At 36.9% G+C, this 27,343-nt stretch overlaps 1 protein-coding gene across 1 annotated transcript in view; it reads right to left on the reverse strand.

Annotated features, from left to right (window-relative positions):
* Positions 1 to 27,343, reverse strand: part of NIPBL (NIPBL cohesin loading factor) — a 207,921-nt gene that overhangs the window by 34,173 nt on the left and 146,405 nt on the right. The window contains exons 22-32 of the mRNA XM_049768359.1: positions 27,152 to 27,234; positions 26,447 to 26,579; positions 24,991 to 25,134; positions 22,871 to 22,960; positions 19,404 to 19,618; positions 19,197 to 19,299; positions 17,674 to 17,772; positions 17,431 to 17,577; positions 13,132 to 13,266; positions 11,392 to 11,490; positions 10,488 to 10,541 (exon numbers count right to left, since the gene is read on the reverse strand). Coding sequence (XP_049624316.1) covers positions 10,488 to 10,541; positions 11,392 to 11,490; positions 13,132 to 13,266; positions 17,431 to 17,577; positions 17,674 to 17,772; positions 19,197 to 19,299; positions 19,404 to 19,618; positions 22,871 to 22,960; positions 24,991 to 25,134; positions 26,447 to 26,579; positions 27,152 to 27,234 — 1,302 coding nt within the window. The remainder of the gene's footprint in view (positions 1 to 10,487; positions 10,542 to 11,391; positions 11,491 to 13,131; positions 13,267 to 17,430; positions 17,578 to 17,673; positions 17,773 to 19,196; positions 19,300 to 19,403; positions 19,619 to 22,870; positions 22,961 to 24,990; positions 25,135 to 26,446; positions 26,580 to 27,151; positions 27,235 to 27,343) is intronic.

The following is a 27,343-nucleotide window of genomic DNA, read 5'->3' on the forward strand; positions in this document are numbered from 1 at the left end:
GCCTATGCAGGGGAAAAAAAAAAGCACAAAATAATTTTATTTATTTATTTATTTATCTATTTTTTGTTGACTTCTTTGTTTTGGTGTGGATATTGAAGTTGTCTTCATTTTTTTTTACTTATTTTTTTCTTTCTTCTTTTCTTCTTCCTTTTTGCACTCTGTTATGTTTTTTATTTCAAGACCATGGCTATTATGTGGTGCTTATCTTTATTGCTGTAGTGCTCACTGGGTATTTTATTTGATATTTCTTTTTGAATTGTTGTGGTATTTCACTTTCTTTTTCCCTTTCGTCTTTCAAACCGAGGATGAGAGCCTTTAGTCTAGAAGGACTCTGCCCATTTTTGGCGTATTTAATTTTTACCCCATTTTATTGCTTTTCCCTTCTTCAAACCAAACTACATAACTTGAGCTATCTAGTCCCACTTCCAAAATAGAGGGGGAAATAATGGAGAGTACCAAGACCAAACAGTTGTATGATCACTAAGAAGTAAGCTAGACACAGAGGGGACCACTCATTCTAGCAGCCTAGGGGGCTGGATGGGAGGCAGGATGGGAACGGGTGGGGGGTGGTGGTGGTGGAGGGAGGACAATTTGGCGATGGGAATTCCCGATTCAATGTTAATATGTACCTAAAATATTACTGTGAAAGATATTTAACCCACTATGATTAAAATAAAAATTATATTAAAAAAAAAAGAATTCCCCTATTGTTTATTTTGGAACACAGTAAGAGTGGACTGAGGACACGACTAAGCTGTCAGCACTTCCTAGGACAATCAATTGTCCTAGCCCTATTACAGAAAGCTCAGCATTTCTACCTAATCTGCAGTGGTGTCTCTGTCTGGTTCCACTGTCCTGATTATTACCATATTCTTTTTCTTTCTCTTTTTTCCCCCTGGCCATACCCAGATATACTCAGGGCTTATTCCCAGTTCTGTGCGATGAGATCACATCTGAGGGGTTTGGGGGATCTTGAAAGATGCTGGCGATTGATGGGAGCTGCAGCAACAGCATAGTGGGTTAGGTATTTGCCTTGCATGCAACCAACCTGGTTTAGATCTCCAGCATCCCATTTGGTCCCCGAATGCCAGGAGAGGAGTGATTCCTGAGCACAGAGCCAAAAAAGCCCCCAAGTGCTTTGGTGTGGCCCCAAAATAAAAACAAACAAATAAGAGATGCTGGTGATTGAACCAGTGTTGGCAATGTTCAAGGCAAGCATCATGCAAACACTTTACTTCCTGTCCTCTATCTCTGGCCACAAACACATGTGTGTATGTGTCCGTACGTGTCTTGGGGGACTGGACTATACCTGATGATAATGGGAGCCACTTATAGCAGTACTGTATGATCCATGCAGTTATAAGGGATATTAAAGGGTCAGTAGCATGCAAAGCAAGCCTCTTAATCCTTTCATCCTTGTTTACTTAGTTTTTTTCTTTTTGAGGCCAATCTAATGGGGATCAGGTGCTGGGATAAGATCAGTGTTTTTCAATCACTGTGCCTCGGCACACTAGTGTGCCGTGAGATATTGTCTGGTATGCTGTGGGAAAAATTCCAACTTCATTCGTAACATACTGCTTCGGCTCACAAATAGACCAAATCATTATCATCATTATTTCATAATAAAGTAATTATAAAATAATTTCTTTGTGTTTATTTGATTCCTATTCAAGAGAATTACTTTATATATAGTCAATATAGGCACAGAGTTAAATTTTTTTAACATTTTCTAATGGTGGTGTGTCTTGTGATTTTTTTTCATGAAAAAAGTGTGCCTTTGCACAAAAATGTTGAAAAACAATGATTAGAGGACCATGTGGTATCAGAGGTTAAATTTGACCCCTCACTATGAAAAGCATGCACTCTAATACTTAGACTAAAATATTTCTTAATCTTAAATATCTTGGGGCTGGAGAGGTGACGCTAGAGGTAAGGTGTCTGCCTTGCAAGCGCTAGCCAAGGAAGGACTGTGGTTTGATCCCCTGGCATCCCATATGGTCCCTCCAAGCCAGGGGCAATTTCTGAGCGCTTAGCCAGGAGTAATCCTTGGGCATCAAACGGGTGTGGCCTACCCCCCCCCCAAAATCTTAAATATCTCAAGTCAAATCAGCCAGTTTTCAGGTGGTCTGGGGACTCCATCAGCATCTCTTTTTCGAGAGTGGTTTAGGGCTACATCCAGCAGTACTGAGGGGACCACATGCTGTGACAAGGATAGAACTGGAATGGACAATATGCAACACAAATGCCCAATTGTTCTCCCCTTAGCAAATTTCCTCCCCGCCCCAGCTGGCAGTTCAGTGCAACTGCTTTCGGATATGGGAGAACACAATACCACACTGAGAATTGAACTCAGGCTGAGAGCATGCGAGGCTTGTGCCCTAACCTGTACTATCTCACAGCACTCTTGTGCTAAATTTTGTTAAGAACATTTATCATCATAACTCAAGTTACTAATGAGATAGAGGACAGTGGTTCTCTACCTTTAGGGTTACATCAGAATCATCTAGAACAGTTAATAATGCAGGGGTCTCAAACTCAATTTACATGCGGGCCGCAGGAGGCAAAGTCGGGGTGATCCTTGAGTGCAAAGTCAGTAGTAAGCCTTGAACATTGGGGGGTGTGACTCAAACAACTAAAAACAAAAGATTCCTCTAGGGCAGGGACACAAAATGTTGTATGGAGGGCCATTTGCGGCCTGCGGGCCTAGAATTTGAGACCCCCGAATAAAGTATTGGGCCCCATCTTTAGAATGATTTACTAAAATCTTAATCTATAATATTTCTGAACCTCTGATAGAGATTACTCTTGAAAGTCTCTTAAATATTTTTTTTGGGCCACACCCATTAACGTTCAGGGGTTACTCCTGGATCTGCACTCAAAAATCGCTCTTGGTTTGGGGGCTTGGGGAACCATATGGGACGCTGGGGATCGAACTGAGGTCTGTCTTGGGTCAGCTGCATGCAAGGCAAACGCCCTACCACTGTTCTACCACTCTGGCCCGAAAGTCTCTTAATATTTTTCTTTTTCAAATTTTGGGCCACACCTAGCAGTAACTCAGGGGTTACTCCTGGCTCTGCACTCAGAAATCACTCCTGGCAGGCTCGGAGGACCATATGGGATGCCAGGAATTGAACAGTCTGTCCAGGGTGGGCCACATGCAAGGTAAACGCCCTACTGCTATGCTATTGGTCCAGCCCCTACTCGCAGAAAGTTATGCTCTCAAAAATACTCCTAGGCAGGTTCAGAGGATCATATATAATTCTGGGGATCAAATCCAGGTTGGCTGTGTGTAAAGCAAATGCTCTACAAGCTGGGCTATATCTCTGGCTCATGAATATTTCTTCTTAGCCCATCTCTGGCCCCTAGGAACCATTCTTCTGATTTTTTTAAACCTTTCCTAGAATTTCACATAAAGGCCATCATATTAAATGCTATTTTGTACAAGACTGCCTTCGCTCTCCATTGTGTTTTGATTACTCACCAGTTATTCTTTTTACTTTTTAAAATTTTTTGGGGCCACCAAAAAATATCACCTGGTGATACTCAGGGGTTACTCTTGGCTATGTGCTCAGAAATCGCTCCTGGCTTGGGGGACCCTAGGGGACACCTGGTGATAGAACTGCTGTCAGTTCTGGGTCAGCAAGGCAAATGCCCTACCGCTATGCCATTGCTTTGGTCCCTTGATTATTCACCAAAGTTCTGTATGTATCAACATTATTACTTTTGATGTGGAAGACTATAAACTATATGACTATTACCAGCTAAAAAAATCAAAACATTCACTGCTTGATGGAGTTTATTGTAAATCAGGGAGAAATCAACTTAATCCTTCAATACTTTCCTTAATAATCTCAGTTACACATCCAAATTTATCACCTTAAGTTCTATTTCCACCAAATATTAGAACAAAAAGACAACAGCATAAAATTCTCTGCCACTTTGTAACAAGGATTGTCTTATCTCTGTTGTTCAATGTTTTTTGTTTCTATCTGAGATGTCATCAGAATGACTTTTACCAATTAAGTGTCTATCAAGATTCTTACATGATTATGATCTTTTCTCTCTTTTCTCTCTCTCCTGGCTCTATGCTCAGAAATCGCTCCTGGCAGGCTCGGGGGACCATATGGGATGCCGGGATTCGAACCACCGTCCATCTGCATGAAAGGCAAATGCCTTACCTCCATGCTATCTCTCCGGCACCTCTGATTTTTCAAAGATACAAATTTTATACATAAAAAGATAAGGTCTCCATTATATTTCCTATTACTAACCAGACCTGCTTTAAAAGGCTCTTTACTGGAAACTCTATCGTTCTCTACTGATTCAAGATCCAATTCTCTACCAGTTCCAATGCCACTTCATAAAATTTTTAGGTATTTGTTTAGTAACTCCATACTTCTTCGTACCAATTTTTGTCTTTGAATTGCTCTAATAAATGCTATTCACTTTTGGGCTTATATACTAGAAACTTTATCTCAGAGTTCTAAAGCTGAGAAGTTCAAGAATATGGTGCCAGCATAAATAGTTTTCTTTTTTTTTTATTTTTTTTGTGGTTTTTGGGTCACACCTGGCAGTGCTCAGGGGTTACTCCTGGCTCCATGCTCAGAAATTGCTCCTGGCAGGTACAGGGGACCATATGGGATGCTGGGATTCAAACCAATGACCTTCTGCATGAAAGGCAAACGCCCTACCTCCACGATATCTCTCCGGCCCCATAAATAGTTTTTAAAAAAGATTCTCTGTAGTTTTGCAGATGGCTATCTTCTTGTGTGATCAACATAGTGAAGAGAGCATAATAATACCTCACGTTTTTCGCTGAAGGGCAAATTCAATTCTGAGTATTCTATCCTTATCTGATTATCTTCCACTTACCACTATTCATTTTAAGAATCAAATGTTAACACATGAATTTTGGTTAATTTGTAACCCAAGAAAGAGTCTGCTACACTTCTAAAAATTACATTGCCAATCTTTCTCCTAATTTCCCCCAAAGGAAACTACAACCCCTTACTATATCAACTGAACATAGAGGTAAAGAAATTATCGGACCTTTTAATTGACACTGGCTCTATTCAGATGCTAATTCCAAGAGACTCAAAATATCACTGTAGCCCACTAATCAGAATCGGATTATGGAGGTAGGTTATCAGTGGAGAACAACTCAGTCAATTGTTTCAAAATGAGTTATTTCTCTAGTACCAGAATGTACAACTGAAATAGACATGCTTAGCATTTGACAGAATTCCCATATTCATTTAATCTGCTGAGTGAATCTTGTTTACACTAGAAAAGGATATTTGAAGCTACTAGAAATAAAGAGTATAAAAAGTAAAATTTCATTATTAGAAGAACTCTGTGAAAATTTCATCCTTATGTTACAAAAATGGTTGTAAGCTATTATTTTTGTCTAAATATTACCATGGTCAACTGCATTGGTAGTATTGATTAGTCATAAATGGATGTAGTGAGCAAAACGTGTGTATTCCCTGAAACTTATCAGGGTATGTATGTGTCAGAGAAATAGAAATAAAAACCCAGGACTATCTATTTCAGAAAAATTCCTAGGGGCCAAGTGGTATTGGGACAATTAAAAAAGTCCCATTCTAAATGAAGCTGAAAAGCTCTACATCTGCCCTCAAACTCATATAATCTAAAAGAGGTACAAAGTCTAGTAGATATCTTTAAAATTTGGAATAACAAATCCCTCACTTGGGAGTATTACTTTGGTCCTTTTAATGAATGACCTCCAAAGCTGCCAGTAATAAGAGGGCTCTGCAATAGGTTCAGATGGTAAGCCAAGCTGCTTTATTGCTTGGATCATCTGATCCAGCAGATCCACTGGTTCCTGAAATGGTAATGGCAGTCAAAGATGTTGTCTTGAAGCCTTGGGCAGGACACAACTTAAGAAAATAGCCCTACCATCCTCCACATGTAATCTCTATGCAAATATCTCTATGTAAATACCCAAAACTCAACCATGTGTTATCAAAATATCACGTAATCTGACCAATTCATGAACTAGTCACTATTAATCCTATCAATTCATAAAGTTGGGCATGCAGAGCTTCACTTCATCACCAAATATAAGTAATACATGTGATTAAGGAACAGCAGACCTAAAGGAACAGTAAAATTACAAGAAGTTACAGAGTACCTAAAATGCCTTCAATCTCTGTACCTGCCAGACTGCCTTTTGTTCTTTCAGTCCATAACAACAATGACTTTACTGAACCAGAAGTTAAGACTAACATCCATCTACTTTGGACTCATCAAGCCTCACACTCAATAGTCAATGAAGGATTTATCTCAAATACAGGGAATTCTTTCCTATCTTTTAATATTAACATATCTTGTGAATAAGTTTAGTGGAAAAGCACAAGTCAATCCAAGCAGAATTATTAAAGGCACAGATTCTTTAGAAAAAGAACCATAGTCAGGTGAGATGGTTATAAAAGGAACAGAGTTAGACTGCAGAAGGTAGTTATGAATAGAAGCTATGAAATTACATTGCAGAAATGAAGGTCTTGGGATCAGAGAGATACTACAGGTCTGAAGGCATCTGCCTTGCAAGTGTCCTACCCTATTTCAATCCACAGCACCACTGTAATGATCCCTAAGCATACTGTAAGCACAGCTGGGTGTGCTCTCCTTCAAAAAAATAAAAAGGAAGATCAAGACTTTAACTGTTATAACTACCTCTTACCTATTGCATTGTGATAATATTTATACACGTATACTCATAGAGAAACAGAAAACATGCATGCAAATATAATCTTAGTTTTATTCACTTACAATGAACATTAGACATACCAACTTCATATCAGAATATTTATTTATTTATTTATGTTGTTTTTGTCACACCCAGTAGCACTTAGGGGTTATTCCTGGCTCTATGCTCAGAAATCACTCCTTGCAGGTTCGGGAGACCATATAGGATGCTGGGATTCAAACCATTGTCCTTCTGTATGCAAGGCAAACACCTTACCTCCATGCTATCTCTCCAATCCCTTATTAGAATATTTAAATACTATTAATCTGATTACATAGTATTTTATTACACACACCAAAGAGAAGAGTGATCATTACTCTGAAAAGAGGATAGTACATTTTCAGTTTTTTTGGGTTACACCGGCAGTGTTCAGGACTTATTCATGGCTCTAATGCTCAGAATTCACAGCTGGCAGTGCTTAGGGGACCATATTTGGTGCTGGGAATTGAACATTGGTTGGACACATACAAGGCAAGAATGTTAACCACTGTATTAATGCTATTGTCGCTGTGGTCCACATTTTCAGTTTTATGCAAGTTGGCTGAATACTAGAGGAACTATGTCCTTGTTACTGGAGATTAAGTACAAGTTTAAGGTGAAGTTCAAAATTGGAAGGTGTTGAATATATTTATGTGTCAATTTTACCAGGCCCAGAGGAAGTCCAGTTACCTAGTTAAACATTTTTTCTGAGTGTGTTTCTGAGGCTATTTTCATGATGAGATTATCATTTGAATTAGAAGATTCAGTACAGCAAACTGCCCTCTCCCATTTGCTGGGCATCCTTCACTATACTGTAAATATGAATTGAGTCCTCAAACTTCTGCACTTGGGAGTTTAAACCATTAGACTTTCTGGTTTGGGCCTTTTGATATAGACTTATCTTGATGTAGCAGCTTTCTGGACCTTCTGTTTGCAGATGACAGACTGTGAGTTTTCAAAGCTGCTGCAATCATATGAGATAATTCTTTACAATTATTTTCTTTCTTCCAAAAATCAGGTTGAATTTGTTTCTTTGGACAACCATAAAATAACCCCATTCCAAGTTAATCTCTAATACCCAAAAACTATTCTACTGATTTGTTTTTAATGTAGATTAGCTTTGCCTCTCTTAGAACTTCATAAAAATGGAATTATAGTATGTACTCTTCTGTGCAGGGTTTCCTTTCTGCAAAGTATTTCTATTATTTATCAGCGTTACTGCATATATTTCTACTTGATCCTTTATAATGTACAGTGCTATATAAGTTACTTAAGTTTTGTCATTGCTTACATTGTATCATATATCAAAGAAGACATATTCTGGAATTAAAGCAATTAATATTAGAACTTTAAAATGATTCTTTTGTGCAAGAAGGTACTCCTGGCAGTACTCCTAGCTACTCCCAGCTGAGTGCTCCTGGCAGTGTGAAGGATTGACATAGTGCTAGAAATTAAATTCTGGCCTCCTTCATGCAAAGCATGTGGTATGCTTCTGCCTGGTGAGCTATTTCTCTAGTCCTAAAACAATTTGATTTTTATGTATCAAGGGGCAAAGGATATAGCTCAGTAGTAAATGCTCTGCACAGTGAACAAATCTACAGCTATTTTTATGTACCCATCAAATGTGATTTCTGACACCATAGGTAAAACAGGTGATCTCTGGAACCTGTGTGACTCTAAGCAAGCACTACAACCAAGTGAAAAAAAAATCACAAGCAAGCGTATAATTACCAGCTATTGTAACAACAAATGTAAAGGTGTGTTTACACGTGTGTTTGTGTGTGTGTGTGTGAAATGAATCTGTGTCAAGGATTCAGGGTCAACTGCATCCTGACACAAAATAATTATAAGTACAAAATATTAAAGACAAAAACTTTAGTTCAAATGATATTATAAATATACTAATATCAATAATATTAAAATATACCAATTGCTTTTGAAATTAACAAGAAAGCTCATTATTCTGAATATTGAAAAGTATTGGAAATGAACCTACTATTTCCCATATTTTCCTATCTAATTAGTTAATTGAGATACGAGTCTTTGTTTTTGGACCACACCTGGTGGTACTCAAGGTTACTCCTGACTCTGTGCTCAAGAATTATTCCTGGCAGGCTTGGGGGACCATAAGGGAAACCAGTGATTGAATCCTGATTGGCCACATGCAAGGCAAGCTACCTGTTGTACTATATGCCCATATACTATATGCCCAACCACAATAAAATTCTTATTTAATAAAGAACTCTATCTAGCTCATTAAATAAGTAACAAAATAACTAGAAAAAATAAAAACATCTAATTGAAAAAAGGATTTAGCACTTTAACTTTAAATTTTATAATATTGCTGAGTGAAATAAGTCAAATGCAGAGAGATAGACATAGAATAGTCTCACTCATCTATGAGTTTTAAGAAAAATAAAAGACATAATTGCAATTATGCCCAGAGACAACAGAGATGATGGCTGGAAGGTTTGGCTAAGGATATGAAGCTCACCACAAAGAGTGGTGAGTACAGTTAGAGAAATAACTACACTAACAACTATTACGACAAGTGTTAATATGTGAGAGAAGTAGAATGCCTGTCTCGCATACAGGTAGGGGTGGGGGAGAAGATGAGGGGCATTGGCGGTGGGAATGTTGCACTGGTGAAGAGGGGGTGTTCTTGTTATGACTGAAACCTAACTATAAGCATGTTGTAACCATGGTGCTTAAATATTATAATAATAAAAATAAAATTTTATAATAGAAATGACATAACAAAATAAAAACTAAAAAAAAAATCACTGAATGTGACAAATATGCCTCCTGTGGTGATACAATTCTATTTAGTAATTTAAAACTTTAAATTACATTTAAGAAAGTTTTGGGGCCTCTATCCCCAAAACTAAATTTCGATATTAAGTCTCTAGATCTAACCAAGAGTTTACAGGTTGGGGGAAAAAAAAAAAAGAAAAAGAAAAAAATGGGAGATGATAAAGGAATAATTTATATGTAACACCAAAAGGAAGAGATCTGTGAAATTTAGAATGTGGAATATTTTACAGAAAAGCATTTAAGTGGTATGAAAAAAGAGGTGAAGAACTTACTCTGTAATAAGTGAGTCTTAAAGAGCTTTATCAACCAAAACAGCAAACCAACAATAAAAACACATCTTAAGACACAATCAGGGAATACTGTGATCACTGACTAGGAATCAGTGAGATCTATTCAGATGACAGTGGTATTCAAGTAATTTTTTTTTGAAAAGTCACATCTGTTAAATATAGGGCATATGTACATATGTATAGGTGAAATGATATAAAGTGCAGGAGTTGCTTTAGAAAATATTAAAGAGAAAAATATAAATAAAAATGCAGGGAAGGATAAATTAAGATTGAAAAAGTCGAGCATGTTTTTTTTTTTTTTTTTAGGTCACATCCGGAGATGCGAAGGGCTTAGATACCCAAGCTGACCACATACAAAGCTAGTGCCTCCTTACCCACTATATACCTCTCCAGTCTTTATCAACTTTTAAAGCTGAGTAATATGTACTTTATTTTTTGGTTTGTTATGAATTTATATTTTAGTAATACGTACTTTTATTTATCTGAAAGTTCCTGACATTTTTATAAGGAGCAATTAAATAGGGAGATTAATAGAATTATCCAGTATAACAAAAAATTTTTGTAACTCAAATCTACAAAGAACTGGATTAATACATTCTATGCTATGCATTCTTAGAAATCAAAATGAGACTCACATTTTGAAGGAGTTGCTCAAACCAGTCATAGCCAGTATCTCTGCATGCAGCAACCTAAGAAGGAAATGCGGCAGAAATAAAAGTTTAGAAATAAAAGCTGAGTAAAATACAGTTTTGCTTTTCTTTTACCTTAAGTAGAACTTTTCTCAGTGGTCTTATTGAGAGACTTGTGTTTAAACTTTTCAGTAAGTAAATGATTCATCAATGTTAAAAATTATTCTTATAAAAATCAGAATGTGTTGAGATTATTTTTTGTTTCTGGGGTCACACCCGGCAGCGCTCCTGGAGTACCTGGCTCTATGCTCAGAAATCATTGCTGGCAGGCTCGGGGGACCATATGGGATGCCGGGACTCAAACCACTGTCCTTCTGCATGCAAGGCAAACACCTTACCTCCATGCTATCTCTCCGGCCCTGTGATTATTTTTTAATCAATTACATAAATCAGATTGTCAGAAAACTATGTAAGGTCTAAAATAAAATATGTAGTATTTCCTCAATTTTTCTAAATACCATATTTAAAGACTTTGTAAAGAATTAGTATTGAAAATATAAAACACAATCTGAGTAAAATGAATAAACATAATGGGTCAAACCGTATTTTCTGAAAAATAGAAATTACTATCTAATTACAAATAGTTTTTTCCTGGACTATAATTTCTATTAGTTCACTTTCAGTTTCCAATTACTGGAGAAATTGAAAGAATTTTAATAATGAATGCCCAAAAGTGGACTATGTAGGAAAACCGATCTTATCTGACTTGCATCATTTGAGAGTACCCACAAGAAAAATAATTTTAAAAGATAAGCTATCCCATAATTGTCACTTCCCCTTTAAATGCTAAGTATTTAAAAATCAGGTAAATTTGCACCCACAAGGATCACATCTTTGTTTTAGTCCTTACCACATCAGTGATGTTTAAAATTTTCCTCGTCATTGCTTCTTTGTCATTGTGTGGAGTAGGAGTAAACCAGAGTTTTTGGAATGTTTCATTTACTAATTTCTAGACACAAAAAAAATTTTAACTAGGTAAGTATAGCATCAAAAATCTCAATAACAAATTCTTAGAGTCTAAACAAAACTATAATAAATCAAAATATGCACTTATAAAATTTTTGGTGTGAATGATTCTTTTCTGCAATGATTAATAGCTCAAAACTAATTCTTTTCAATTTGGTAAAGACTTACAATCAATGGTAGTGATATTATGATTATCTCAGAAGTTCTGTCTGGTACAACACTTAAAAGTCTGTCTGTCCAATGTTGATGATTGAGAGAAGTAGAATGCCTGTCTCAAATATAGGCAGAGGGTAGGAAATAGGGAGTAAGGGGACATTGGTGGTGAGAATTTGCACTGGTGAAGAGGAGTGTTCTTTCTTTGACTGAGTTCCAACTACAAGCATCTTTGTAATCATGGTGCTTAAATTAAAAGAAAATAAAAGTACTATAATTAAAAAAATGTCTGTTTATTGCTATAACTGGTAGTGTTAGAACTTATTTCCTGAATCTGTGATCAGGTGACTGTACTGGATGCCAAGAATTGAACTTGGGTTGGCTGGCACAGCAAATGCCCCACTTGATATAGTATCTCTTTAGTCTCTCAAAAGTTTTGAAAACTTTTTTACTAATTTATGGGGCTGGAGTGATATAGCGTTTAAGGTGCTTGTCTTGCATGTGGCCAATCTGGATTTGATCCCCAGCATTTCACATGGGAACCCTGAGCACACGAGGAGTGATTCTTGAATGCAGAATCAGGAGTCACCCCTGAGCAGTGCTGGTGTGGCAAAAAAAACCCTAACCAACCAAAAAACAAAACAAAACAAAACAAAACAACAACACCCAGACACGTTATTTTTACTAATTTGAGAAGTTAAAAGAAATAAAAACAAACATGGAAAATCCTCTATGTAATTCACTAAACCAGGATTAAATTTTCAACGAAGTATTTAATAATTTAGAAAAACAAGTGCACACCATTTAAAAATTTAAACTTACTTCTTGTCTTTTTTTGGGGGAGGGGCCACACCCTGTGACGTTCAGGTGTTACTTCTGGCTCTGCACTCAGAAAACACTCCTGGCTTGGTGGACCATATGGGATGCCGGGGATAGAACTGAGGTCTGTCCTGAGTCAGTCTCATGTAAGGCAAACACCCTACCACTGCACTATTGCTCCAGCCCCATAAAATTGAAACTTACTTCTAATTTTTCTGGTAATAAATATAATGCTTAAAATAAAATTAAACATTGCAATTGCTGAAATGATTATAAAAAGTAAGATTTTTATTAATATAAATATATAAGTATGAAAGTATGTATTTATTGAATCTATAAAGCAAAAATAATGATTCACTTATAAAAATACATTATTTTTGTTATCTGGGCCATATCAAGCAGGGGTGTGGTAACCACAAGGGCTTACTCCTGGCTGTGCTCAGGGATCAGACCTTCTGAGGTCTGAGGGATCACATGTAGTTTTAGGGATTAAATCTGGGTGCTATTTACAAGATAAGCACCATACCCACTTTACTATCTCTCCATAGCCCCACTTGTAAAATTTTTATATGTCAACAAAATTAGGTAATACACAATTATATCATTAAAAAACTAAAAAAGAAAATTAAAAGCAGTAAATGTTCTAGCTTACCTTTATGCCCTCTTCATCATTAACTCTGCGAATCATTTTTACACACATTTCTGTAATTTTTGGAAATGTTGGTTGTTCAATACAGATGTCTCTTAGAATCTTTATCACCCTTTTCCTGACACTTATACCAGTATCCTAAGAACAGAAAATAATTTTTAAGTGTCAGGAAAATCAAGACAGCTATTGATTATGCATGACATTTGATAAAATGAAGATAGAGAATAATTTCACCGAAAATGATATATATATCTGGTCACTAAGGAAAATCAGTATGGAGACTGCTTAAAAACAAAAGAGCCACAATATACACAGGTAAGGCACATATCTCACATATGTACTTTAAATCCACAGATTGCAAAAAAAAAAAAATTAAGATTAAATGACAGGGGGTTTGGGCGATACAGCGGTAGGGCATTTCCTGGCATACGGCCAACATAGGACGGACCCCAGTTCGAATCCCATATGGGCCCCTGAGCTTGACAGGAGTGGCTTCTGAGCACAGAGCCAGGAGTAACCCCTAAGCGCCACCGAGTGTAACCCCCAAACCAGAAACCCAAAAATCCCCCCCAAAATAAATAAATTAAAAAAAAAGATTACATGACACAGTAATTCCACTTCTTGTAATCTACCTCCAGAACACAAAAACATTCAAAAAGACATACACACACCAAGGTTCCCTGGCCAGGATATGAAAACCAAATGGATAAAAATGAGGCTTTGGTGGCAACTGGGGAAAATCCCTTTAGTAAAGGGTATGGTGTTGAGTTACTGCATTCATGATATCCTCTTTAATAGCATTGTAAATCTTAATGCCAAAAAAAAAATTAAAAAGTGGTATATACACACATACACACAATCACACAATGAACTACTACTACTCAGTATAAGAAAAGATGAAATCTTGGGGCTGGAGCGATAGCACAGTGGTAAGGCTTTTGCCTTGCACACAGCCAACACAGGACAGTCCCTGGTTAGAATCCCAGCATCGCATATGGTCCCTGGAGCCAGTTAGGAGCGACTTCTGAGCTCAAGGCCAGGAGTAACACCTGAGCGCCGCCGCTGAGTGTGACCCAAAAACCAAAAAAAAAAAAAAAAAGGAAAAAAAGATATCTGGCAGTTTTTTGTGACCTTGGTGGAACTGATGGGAATCATCTTAAAAAAACATCAATTCATATAAAGAATAGTAAGAAAATTAGTGATCTCACTCATGTATGGTATACAGAGAAACAAATGAATACATTGTATCAAATGATGACCAACCCATGATTTACAAATCCAAGATTAATAAACTGAGGAGAAGAGGCAGACTAAAAATGACGTGACTATAATGGTAGAGTCTTACACACTTTGGTGGTGAAGGTATAATAACTGTTTTTCTAACTATGTTTTACAATAGTTACAACTATGTTTTTTTTCAAAACTAATTTTTTTGGGGTCAACAACTGTGGCAGTGCTTAGGGAACCATACTGGGATCTATCCAAGTTGGCCACATGTAACGAAAGTACCTCATTTAATTTGGCTGCTGAATTTCTGAGTATTTATCTAAATAATACTAATATACTAATTATAAAGATAGTGAATCCCCTATGTTTACTATGGCATTATTTACAATAGTCATGAAATGAAAACAAACTAAATGCCTAATTATAAATGACTGAATAAAAGAAAGATGTGGGGCAGGGGAAAAGCTCAAAGGGCAACACATGTCCCCTGAGCATAGAATCCTTAATGGCTCCCAGCACCACTAGTTCTAAATACTACCTCATTGCCAGATTGGACCACCAAAGGCAAGAATCACTGAGAGTACCTCCTAGCTTACATGAGCTCTGTATGGCAGTTCTTCCCTCTACTATGTCCCCTAAATATCTGATATACACCCCACAATACTAAGCGACAGAAAACTACCAAAACCAGCATTTGCAGCAATAAAACAGAGTAGGTGTTGGAATTATAGCACAAAGGGTAGAGCATTTGCCTTGCATGTTGCTGACATTGGTTTAATATCTGGCACCCCATAGGATTCCTTAAACCTTGTATGAGTGATGCCTGAGCAGGGACGGGGTAAGCCTTGAGTACTATTGGATGTGGCCCCCAAACCAAAATAATAACATAAATAAGCTAACCTTAAAAAGAAAAACTGGGGGCCAGAGAGATAGCATGGAGGTAAGGTGTTAGCCTTTCATGCAAAAGGTCACTGGTTCGAATCCCGGCATCCCATATGGTCCCCTGAGCCTGCCAGGAGTGATTTTTGAGCGTGGAGCCAGGAGTAATCCCTGATTGCTGCCGGGTATGACCCAAAAACAAAAACAAAAAACATAACAAAACAAAACAAAAAAAGAAAAACTGAATAAAATAAACAAACAAATAAGGACAAATAAACGATAAGGACAGAATGGTGTACTAAGTGAAACAAGACAGATGGAGAAAGGCAAATACATGATTTTATTCAACTGGAAGATTAAGAAACAGATGAACAAAAAACAAAAACACAGATTCTGAGAAAAGAATGCTGTTCCCAAAGGGACAAAGGATGAAGGGTAGTTTAAAACAGTGATGGAGAGCTAGGAGACAGCATTCAACTAGTAGAGAACAGGCCTAGCATGAATTCAATCCCCATCACATATCCCTTGTCCATACAGTTAGGTCAAGCAATGACATGTTAGGGAGATGCCCTGAGATGCCAGCATAAATGGGAGTGGCCCCTAAGAAGTTTAAAAATAAAGGCAGTCAATGTTATTTGGTGGATGAAAAATAACTTTTGGTTGGATCATAATACAGTATAAAAGATGTCAAAGTTGGGGCCAGTGATAGCACAGCAGTAGGGCATTTGCCTTGTATGCGGCAGACCTGAGATGGACCCGGGTTCAATCCCAGGCATTCCATATAATCCCCAGAGCCTGCCAGGAGCAATTTCTGAGCACAAAGCCAGGAGTAACCCGTGGTCCAACCCCCCTAGAGCCCCCCCCCCAAAAACACCCCCCCCCAAACCAATCCCCCCAAAGATGTCAAAGTATGCTGTACATCTGAAACTTATTTAACATTTAAAGCTATTTACTTGAATATAAATAGTAAAATTTTCAAGTAGTTTTATTTTAACAAACATTTGTCTTATAATATTAAGATGGGAATACATTAAGCTGAGAAGCTTCTGCACCTCAAAAGAAATAGTGCCCAGGATACAAGAGTCACCCACCAAGTGGGAGAAGCTATTCACCCAACACTCATCAGATAAGGGGCTAATATCCAAAATATACAGGGCACTTACAGAACTTTAAAAAAAAAAATCTAATCCCATCAAAAAATGGGGAGAAGAAATGAACAGATGCTTTGATAAAAAAGAAATAAATGGCCAAAAGGCACATGAAAAAATGCTCCTCATCACTAATCATCAGGGAGATGCAAATCAAAACAACGATGAGATACCATCTCACACCACAGAGAAAGGAACTCTTATCCACTGCTGGTGAAATGCCGTCTAGTCCAACCTCTATGGAAAGCGAGATGGAGATTCCTCCAAAATCTGGAAATTGAGCTCCCATTCGACCCAGCTATTCCACTCCTAGGGATATACCCTAAGAACACAAAAATACAATACAAAACCCCTTCCTTAGACCTATATTTATTGCAGCACTATTCACAAAAGCCAGGCTCTGGAAACAACCAAGATGCCCTTCAACAGATGAATGGCTAAAGAAACTGTGGTACATATACACAATGGAATATTATGCAGCCGTCAGGAGAGATGAAGTCATGAAATTTTCCTATACATGGATGTACATGGAATCTATCATGCTCAGTGAAATAAGTCAGAGGGCGAGAGAGAGACACAGAATAGTCCTACTCATCTATGGGTTTTAAGAAAAATTAAAGTCATTTTTGCAACAATCCTCAGAGACAATGAGAGGAGGGCTGGAACTTCCAGCTCACTTCACAAAGAGTGGTGAGTGCAGTTATAGAAATAACTACACAGAGAACTACCATAATCATGTGAATGAATGAGGGAACTGGAAAGCCTGTCTGGAGTACAGGTGGGGTGGGGTGGGATGGAGGGAGATTTGGGACATTGGTGGTGGGAATGTTGTACTGGTGAAGTGGGTGTTCTTTACATGACTGAAACCTAATCACAATCATATATGTAATCAAGATGTTTAAATAAAGGAAAAAAATAATATTAAGTAGCACTCCTAAAAGAATCATTTTTAGAAATGTCTTTAGTGCATAGTTGGTATTCATTTTTCAACATCAAAATGTTAATATAATGTCTAAATTGTATTTATGAATCATAAAAGATAACATACCAATATTCTTTCAATCAACATATCATAATACTGCTCAGCAAGCTGAGGTCGACAAAGGACAAATCGACCCAATAATTCTACGGCTGCTTCTCTGACACTAGTAGAGTTATCCATCAATCTTCCATGAACTCCTCGCTGCATATCCAGCTAAAAGAAGCAAAATAGAAAATTTATGCTAATAGAGCCAATACTGTAATTTAAATAGAAAATTCAAATTAAAAGACTAATTATGCTCCTTTTTACCCTTGCTAGAATACTGGGGTCTACAGCAACAACCTCAGATAAACACTTCATGGCTTTTGTTCTTACGGCAATAGCATTTTCACCAAGAACTCGTAGGATCTGCCAAGTAAACATTCATATTTTTGTAAATTTTAAGACAGGTAACATTTAACAAAGCAGAGCATACAAATATAAAATAAAGAAAAACAAATCTATTTTTAATCTCTTAAATTTTTATGTAATTCAGTAAAAAGAACTATTATCTCACAGAACCAAAACTTTAAATTAAAAGTAAGTACATGTGCTAAGTGAGACTTTTTTTTTTTTTTTTGGTTTTTGGGCCACACCCGGTAGTGCTCAGGGGTTACTCCTGGCAGGCACGGGGGACCATATGGGACACTGGGATTCGAACCAACCACATTTGGTCCTGGATCGGCTGCTTGCAAGGCAAACACCGCTGTGCTATCTCTCCAGGCCCCTAAGTGAGACTTTCTAAGTCCTAGCTTTTTCCAAGCTAGCTCTGAAATGATAGGGGCAGAGTTGGGGGGTGGGTATAGATAATAAGGTATTAGCCTCAGATGCAGCTTCTTCTGTTTGCTTAAAGAAGATATATTTCCACTCAATGGAATATTACTTAGAAATAAGAAAAGATGAAGTCATGCAATTTGTTGATTCATGAATGTATCTGGAGACTATCATAAGTGAAGTCAGAGGAAGTGGAACAGACACAGAATGATATGTCTCATATAAAGAAATTTAGGGGAGTAATAAATGCTCAAAGGCAATAGAAATAAAGAGCAGAACTGGTCTTCAGTAGGAAACTTGCTACTAGGGGTGGGTGAAGGATAAGTTAGGAGGGTAACACTAGTACAATGATAGAGGGAAAAAGTGCTTGCCACAAAGGCAAACTGGGGTTGGGGAGAGGCATGGGAGGGAAACTGGGAACTGGTGGGGATAAATATAGTATGCCTGAAACTTAATAATGAATAACTTCATAACTCTGTAAGTCACAAGAATTCAATAAAAATATTAAAAAGAAAAGGTGTATTTCTAAAGGGTGCTGAATGAACCCCTCCAAACAGGGACGTGCAGCAAAATAAATCTGGGAAACTGTGCTCTTTTTATTATGCAGGCTTTCTCAATTAAAGTTTTTTTTTTTAAATAGCTGTATTTTATTTTTGAGAATAATGGCCCTACAAAACCTTGCAATATATTTTAATTTTAGAGTCACAACAGGCAATGATTAAGGCAAGCACATGGCACCATTAAGTGTTACAGGAGATTGAATCTGATTTGGCCACATGTAAGACAAGGGCCCTACCTGCTGTACTATCATTCCAAATGCAACAATGTGTAAAATCAAAAATATCATGTGATATTTAGGTAATCTTTATATTACTTTATCATGTGTATATATCTGTAACATGTAAAAGAAAATATTACATTAATATTTAAAAATATTTGTTTTCAAGAATGAATATACTATACCCCATCACTTTTCAAAATGAGAAGAATCAATGTATAAGAATTCTGGTCTAGATTACCTGTGTCAAATAAATATCAAAACTCTGGGCAAAAGGCCTCATAGAGGCCAAGTATCGAACAATCAAACAAGCATCATCATAGTCCACGGTATCAGAGTTCATCCTACAACATAAAGTCATTACATTTTTATTTAATATTTTTTTACAAAGTAGTTAAATATCAAAATAATTGAAAAAAGTAAACATGTTTTTCTCTGTGGAACTTACTTTAAAGTGCTGAACTGAGAAGGTGTGGTTTTGATAATACTTCTAAGAAACTTTTTCCGGTTTTCAGCTCGATGCATAATTTGACCAGTTGTCTCAACTTCCTTTGCATGATGTGCTCCTTCAGATGATTCTTCATCTTTTTGTGATTTCATTGCCTTTTCTGTCTCCAATGTTGTGTCACGAAACCACTGGGCTATATAAAATTTACGGGAAAACTGGAAAAAATTATGTAGACTTAAGTTTTATTAACTTTAATAGACTGATAAAAGTACTATAAAAGTACTCCCAATCAAATAATGAATAACATATATCTTAAACATCAGATGAAAATAAATTTTATTTTATTTTTAAAAATTAATTAATTAATTAATTAGGTTTTGGGGCCAGACCCGGTGACACTCAGGGGTTACTTTTGGCTATGCACTCAGAAATCTCTCCTGGCTTGGGAGACCATATGGGATGCCAGGGGGATCAAACCACGTTCAATCCTGGGCTAGCATGTGCAAGGCAGATACCTTCCTGTTCGTGCCACCACTCCTGCCCCTATGGAAACCATTTTGATGAATCAGGGCCAATCCCACCACCAGTGTCTGCCTCCCTCAATCAATGTTTCCCAAGTACATCCCATACCATCACCTTTGACCCCTAGCCAGCCAGAAAAACAGGCCCATTTTAAGGTGAGACTGTTAAGTTTGGGTCTCTTGATTCCACTTTGTTGCCTTTGGCTTGCATATTGAGGTCCATCCTTTTTTTAACACTACCAATGCATCTGAGACCACTTGGCTCCTGACCTCTATCCTTTTCTATTTGTGTTTCTCTTCTTCCAGTCAGTTTCTTTCATTCTCCTTGCTATACTCTGGGGCCATACTCTGCACATTTTGATTTTATTTCTTCATAAAATATAGAAATAATTTTTTCTAAATTATTCTATCAAGTAAACATTTATTTAAGTTATTTTTTAAAGTGCAAATTCTATTTTATTGTTCTACTTTTCCCTGTATTAGACCCTCTCAAAACACAATAAATTTTATTTTTATTTATTATTATTTTCCTTTGTTTTTTTTTTTGGGGGGGGGTACACCTGGCAGTACTTAGGGGGTTACTGTTGGCTCTGCTCTCAAAAATTGCTCCTGGCAGGCTCAGGGGATCACATGGGAAGCCAGGGATTGAACCTGGGTTGATCCCGGGTTGGCTGTGAGCAAGGCAAACACCCTGCCTGGTGGCTTCAGATACAAATAAATTTTAAAGATGAAATGAAATCATCTAAGACAAAATGGATAGTCTTGAGGTAATTATACTAAGTGGAATAAAGAAGAAAATTAACGGTTGACTGTGAAATATAAATAGCTAAATCAAATGAACTGGCAAAAACCAGTAAAACTCATAAGCTCAGCAAAAAATACAGTATTACAAAGTGGAAAGCACTGGTTGAGAGGAATAGAGGTATCATTTTTTGTGAGGGGCAGGGTTGGGGACAAAACCCAATGGTACTCAAGGCACCATAAGCAGAGTTGGAGATTTGAAATAAGGTCAGGGGCCAAGGCAAGCCACGTGCAAGGCATATAAACTATCTCTCCAGATCTGGAATTCTATAACAGTATGAAACTAATAATAGTAGATGAAAAATAAAAATATTAAAGACTCAACATTAAAAAGCTTTGACTATTTAAACAATGAAAATTTGTTTTCATTATTTGTCCTGATATTTTGATCATATCAAAGGTAATTTGATAAATATGAACACTTTAATCTAGAATGCAGCTATGAACTGCTTAAGAACAGTATGACACATCAGTAAAATCAGATGATGGGGTCAACTGGAAAAGTTTTAAAAGTGGTTTTCAAATGCTGGTCTGCAAGTATAAAAAGACCAAAAACCACAGAACAAACACACAAATGCTAGGCAAAAGACATAGCTCTTTTCAAAATGTCACTTTACACTATGGCATATCCAATCTATGCCTTTCCTTTCCTTTCCTTTCAGACTGAAAATATATAGCAGCTAGCTCAATAGCTTAGTTATTTCCAAGTTATTTTGATTATATATTCCTCATCAGTAAACAATAAAAAATTGCATTATATGCAAATTGCTTCCAGAAAATTTATAAATTTATTTTTCAAATATTAGATATATAACATACATCAAGTAGAATTAAAGATTATATTTAAAAATAAATATAATTCTAGATTTCTTCTTATGTGTTACTAGAGTATTTCATGGTTAATTTGGATCATACCCACTGTGAGGATAAATTCTCAGGACCTTCCCAGAGCTTCTAAAACTTTTTTCATTTATAGATCCCTTTTTGCCTTAAAAATAGTTGGAGGATGGAAAATGCCAACCTAGCAGTGCTTAGGGAATACATCTGATGGTGCTGGGTCACTTGACCATAGAGTGCTGAAAACTGAACAAAGGTTCCTGCAAGCAAAGCATGTATTCAGCCTGTTAAGTCATGTCTCTGGGCCACTGTCTCAGAAATTTTTATTTGATCCTAAATACACAAGCATGAAAAGCTGATATGCAAGTCAAACATCTACTTATAATAAATAAAAAAGAAATATAGCTTGCTTTCCTTTCATTTTTAGGAGAAACCTGGCAATGCTCAGGGCTTACTCCTGGTTTTGCACTCAGTATTTACTCCTAGAGATTTTGGGGGGACCATATGAAATGCTGGGGGTTGACCCTGTGTCAGCAGCATACAAAGCAAGTACCCCCACCCACTGTATTACCTCTCTGGCCCCAATAATTAATTTTTAAGATTTTCCATGAATCCCCCTTCAATCACAGAACTCAATTTAAGGTAGACCAGCAACTCAGTTGAAGAAGTTAGGAACTAGCCTAGACTCAAAGATAACCTATGGAGGGCTAGAGAGATAATACAGTGGGTTGGGTACTTGTCATCATGCAGCTGGCCATACTGAATTTATCATTCATAGCATCACATATGATCCACTGAGCAATGACAGAAGTGATCCCTGAGCCCAAAGCCACAGATAAGCCCTCACTCAGCTCAATGTGGTCTTAAAAATCAAAGGCAACCAACTGAAAGATTTTCAAGTTATCTTCTGTGTCACACAACTTTAAAATATTGGTATAATTGAACCAGAATTTTGTATACTCTTCATTTAAAAAATGGTATTTCAAATAACTTTTTCTCTCTCTCTCTTTTATTTTTTTTTGGTTTTTGGGCCACACCCGGCGGTGCTCAGGGGTTACTCCTGGCTGTCTGCTCAGAAATAGCTCCTGGCAGGCACGGGGGACCATATGGGATACCGGGATTCGAACCAACCACCTTTGGTCCTGGATCGGCTGCTTGCAAGGCAAACACCGCTGTGCTATCTCTCCGGGCCCAACTTTTTCTCTTTGATACCTCTCAATTTCCTTTTAAATTCAATTTGAAGAAATGTGTGGTATCACACACACACACACACACACACACACACACACATACTAAAGAAAATCTTACCACTAACGAAGGATCAGTTTCAGTGTTTTCATCCAAATAATCAAGCAACGCTTTTTGCAACTGCTGGATTTCGTCTTCTCCTCCTGAAACCTAAAATATATGTCAGATAAGAAAAAATGTGAGGATATAGTGCTTTTCATGTGACACCTGGTAGTGCTTGAAGGCCACAATAACTATATGTGGCAAGACTTAAGAAGCCAAGTGGTCTTAGATCACAAACAGTCATGTGAATACAAGGTAATACACTCTAACCTCTGTACTATCTCCCTGGGACCAATTGGCACATTTTATAAACTATACATACTGAAGCATACAGTAACTAATATAAGCAATATCAGACTAGGAAAGAGGAGACATCTCAAAAGGTTGGAGCACATGCTTTGTGAGACCAAAGTTTGATCCTTAGAACGACATGATCCTCTGAAGCATTTTTGGAAGGAAACCCCAAGCTATAAGAAGAGGGGATCAGACCCTGGGTGATCCTTCACTACATCCACCCATCAACTCAATTACCAAGGTGAGGAAGAATATCTGGCAGTGACCAGAAAGATTCCCAGCTGTTACTTCTAATGATGCTTGGGAAACCACGAGGTAGGGATTGCACACAGGTATGCTACATGCAAAGCACGTGTTACTGAGCTATTTCTCTGGCCTCTTGTTTTCCTTTTAAATAAAAGTATTTAGTAAATATATTTTTATCAATATCTTATATATTACAGGTATTTTGGGAATATTATTTAAAAAGAACAGCTAGAAAAATATTTTCATTTGTAATTAGTACATTTTGGGGATGGGAGGCACACCCAGCAGTGCTCAGGGGTTACTCCTGGCTCTGTGCTCAGAAATAACGCCTAGCAAGCAGGTTTGGGGGATGTGGGGGAGCCAACCTAGGTTGGCTACATGCAAGGCAAACACCCTGTCTGCTATCGCTCTGGCCCTGTAATTATTAAGTTTTATAGGTATAATTATAGAGTCATTTGAGGCAAAATTCTAAAGTCCAATGGGAAAATGGATGGGTATAGAAGGAAAGTGAACACTTATATGGTATGATTAATGATTATTTACCTACTCTTTTTTTTTTTGGGTCACACCCGTTTGATGCTCAGGGGTTACCCCTGGCTAAGCACTCAGAAATTGCCCCTGGCTTGGGGGGGACCATATGGGATGCCGGGGGATCGAACCACGGTCCTTCCTTGGCTAGCACTTGCAAGGCAGACACCTTACCTCTAGCAACCTACTCATTTTCTTAAGTAACCTTCAATATTAATATCACCCTTACTTTAATTATAAAAAGTGAAGTAGGGCTGGATAGCACAGTGGTAGGGCATTTGCCTTGCACACAGCCGACCTGGGACCGACTCAGGTTTGATCCCTGGTATTCCATATGGTCCCCCAAGCCTGCCAGAAGCGAAATTTGAGTGCAGAGCCAGGAGTAATCGAGTGCCTCTGGGTGTGGCCCCCCCACAAAGTGAAGTGATGAGATACTTAAACGAAGCAAAATGAAAAACCATTTCCTGGGCTAAAATGATAGCACAGCGGTAGGACAGCTATTTTGCATGCAGCCGACCTGGGATGAACCGGGGTTCGATTATGGTTCCCCGAGCCTGCCAGGGCATTTCTTACCTTTCACAATAAAAAAGATAAAGAACATCTGAAAGTGCAAAGTAATTGAATTGGGCATACAAAATTACAACTTAAAAAAATTTATTTGCTCAAAAAATTGTATTACAACAATAGTGTGCAAAATAAAAATAAACTAAGAATTTATATAAATAATTTAAAAGTTTCTATTAGTCATAATTGTTTTGAAGGTCTTTACTTTCTATATGGTGCTTTTGTAAGCCTACCACCTAAATAAGTATAGATTTTATTTTAAATCCTCAAAATGGTCAACACTAATGTAAAAAATCAACCAACCAACCAATCAACCAAAACCTAATAGAGGAACTGGAGCAATGGTATATATGCTTAGGGTATCTGTCTTGCAACCAGCTGACTTGCACACATAGAGTAAAGTAGTTAGGAATAAGCCCTAAGCACACTGGGTGTGACCCAAGAACCAACCAAACAGAAATATAGTCTATTATTTATCCCCGTAACTTTAATCGTTATTTTAATACCTGTTTTAAAATTCGTTCAATAGAACCTTGATCCATTTTGCTTGTAACGGCATCTTTCCTCAATCGAGCAGCAACAGTTCCAAGGTAATCAAGAGATGCCACTCTTAAAGCCATCTCTGTTGACTTGTTACTGAACTGATGTACCTGAAATTAAAAATGAATAATTTTGATTTAATTTAGTAACTTTTAATAGCAACTTATATAAATTCAAATCTATGTTGTACTATTTGAAATTTAAAACATTTTCCTTTTAATACTATTTTATAAAGTGACTTAAATTTCTGGAGCCTAGAACTTTTCATTTAAAAAAAATAACAAACCTTCTTAAGAATAGATGTTTTCTCAGTTGTTATAAAAATTATTACTGGGTAAGAGAGAGAGAGCTCAAAGGGTTGAGTATTGTTCTATATAGAAGAGGCTTATTCTATTCTTGGCATTGCATATCTGAGCCTGGTCTGAGTGAGCCCTGAGCACAGACAGATATGGGAGAGCTATTAAATACTGCCAAGCATGCCGAAAAATTACAAAGAAAACTAAAACAAAATGACTAGTAAGTTCTTTACACTAGAATTTTGATTTCTCTGAAATATCTTGATTTCAGAAGAGTATATTTTCCAGTTCACAAATGTTTGGTTCCAAAAGCTGTGCAATTAATTTGTCCAAATGTATGTTAAAATAAGGTATACAAGTATTGGGGCTGGTGAGGTGGCGCTAGAGTTAAGGTGTCTGCCTTGCAAGAGCTAGCCAAGGATCAGGACCATGGTTCGATCCCCCGACGTCCCATATGGTCCCCCCAAGCCAGGGGCAATTTCTGAGTGCCTAGCCAGGAGTAATCCCTGAGTATCAAACGGGTGTGGCCCGAAAAAACAAAAAACAAACAAACAAACCCCAAAAAAGAATTATAGCAAATAAGTTGCTTGCTTTGCACATGGTTGATCTGAGTTTGATCCCTAGAACCCCCATGTACCCTTAGAGCTGCTGGATGTGGACACACACACACACACACACACACACACACGCGCGCACGCGCGCACACACACACACACACCACACACACACACACATTCACGATTTTTTCCTACTCTATTATAGGAAAATAAAAAGTTTAGTATAATATTAAAAATGACACAAAAATTTAAATTAGTTTCATGCTTTGCAATGAATTAACTACAGTAATTTATAACTTAATCTCTAGACTATTTTAAATAGAAATACTACCAAATCCCCCAAAAGCTTTCTTAAAGTTTTCTTATGTAACAATATAAAGGACCAAAATTACATTTCACTTTTCTTTAGGTTGGACAATATTATGTACAATTATGCACATGCAAAAGTAGAGATGCAATTGTCATAGTTCCTTACACATTTTTAAAGAATTCATCATCTGTGAATCAGAGTATATCCTCATTATGTTGTCTTCTAGTAATCTAATAATCTTTAAATGCTATTCTCTTACCAACAGTCTCCCTAACAAACTAAGGAGTAGTTCAGCAGCTGGCCATTCAGGCTTATTGACTGTTGAAAGGAGGTCTTGAACAAAATTTTCAAATAGTGGTCTGTAGTCTTCTTCACCTTGCTTACTACCACATCTGTTCAAAGATACGTAATAAAAAAGGTCTGTGAGTTTAAGAAATATATCTAGTAATATGATTGAAACTGTTTTAATGAAATTTTTCTCTTATATTTTAAGACAGGGTAGAGATACATTAAATATTCTTAGAAAGAGTAAGAGTCTCATAAACTTTCTTATTCAATTAGAATGTCCCAATATTGGAAAAAATTTATTTTTATCAAATTTATAAAAATTTCAATTTAGCACTTAAACTTTTGGAATCTTAATATATACGTTCACAAATTTTTCATTTTTAACATCTAAGTATCTAATTTTTGTTATAATTATAAATTTTGATAGTAAAATCCAGAGAGATTATGAGGAAATCAAGAAAGAATATGGGCTTCTCTAGAGAGGAGACAATAGAGAATATACATCTCAAGTTTAAGATGTAGTCTAAATGCCTAATGTTTTAAATATCAATAAATCAAGGGTATTAAAGGTTCAAATTTTAATTTGAACATAACAGCAAAATGGGAACAACCTTCTTAAATAATATGAATTCTATTCTGGGAGAAATAAAATTGAGCAAATGTTCATTACACTTACTTTTTCAAGAAGATAGAAAGGAAGTTTTGGGCTGTTCGCATGGCTGTTTCGTAAGAGTTGGTAATAACAACATCTTGGTCAACCTAATTAAGAAAAATTTATACAGATACAAAAATTTAGCAACAAATTATTTAGGAATAAAACTTTTCATTTTTTGGGACCACCTGAATGTGCTCAGGGCTTACTGTTGAT

Source organism: Suncus etruscus, chromosome 2, assembly GCF_024139225.1.
Source record: "Suncus etruscus isolate mSunEtr1 chromosome 2, mSunEtr1.pri.cur, whole genome shotgun sequence".
Lineage (NCBI taxonomy): Eukaryota > Metazoa > Chordata > Mammalia > Eulipotyphla > Soricidae > Suncus > Suncus etruscus.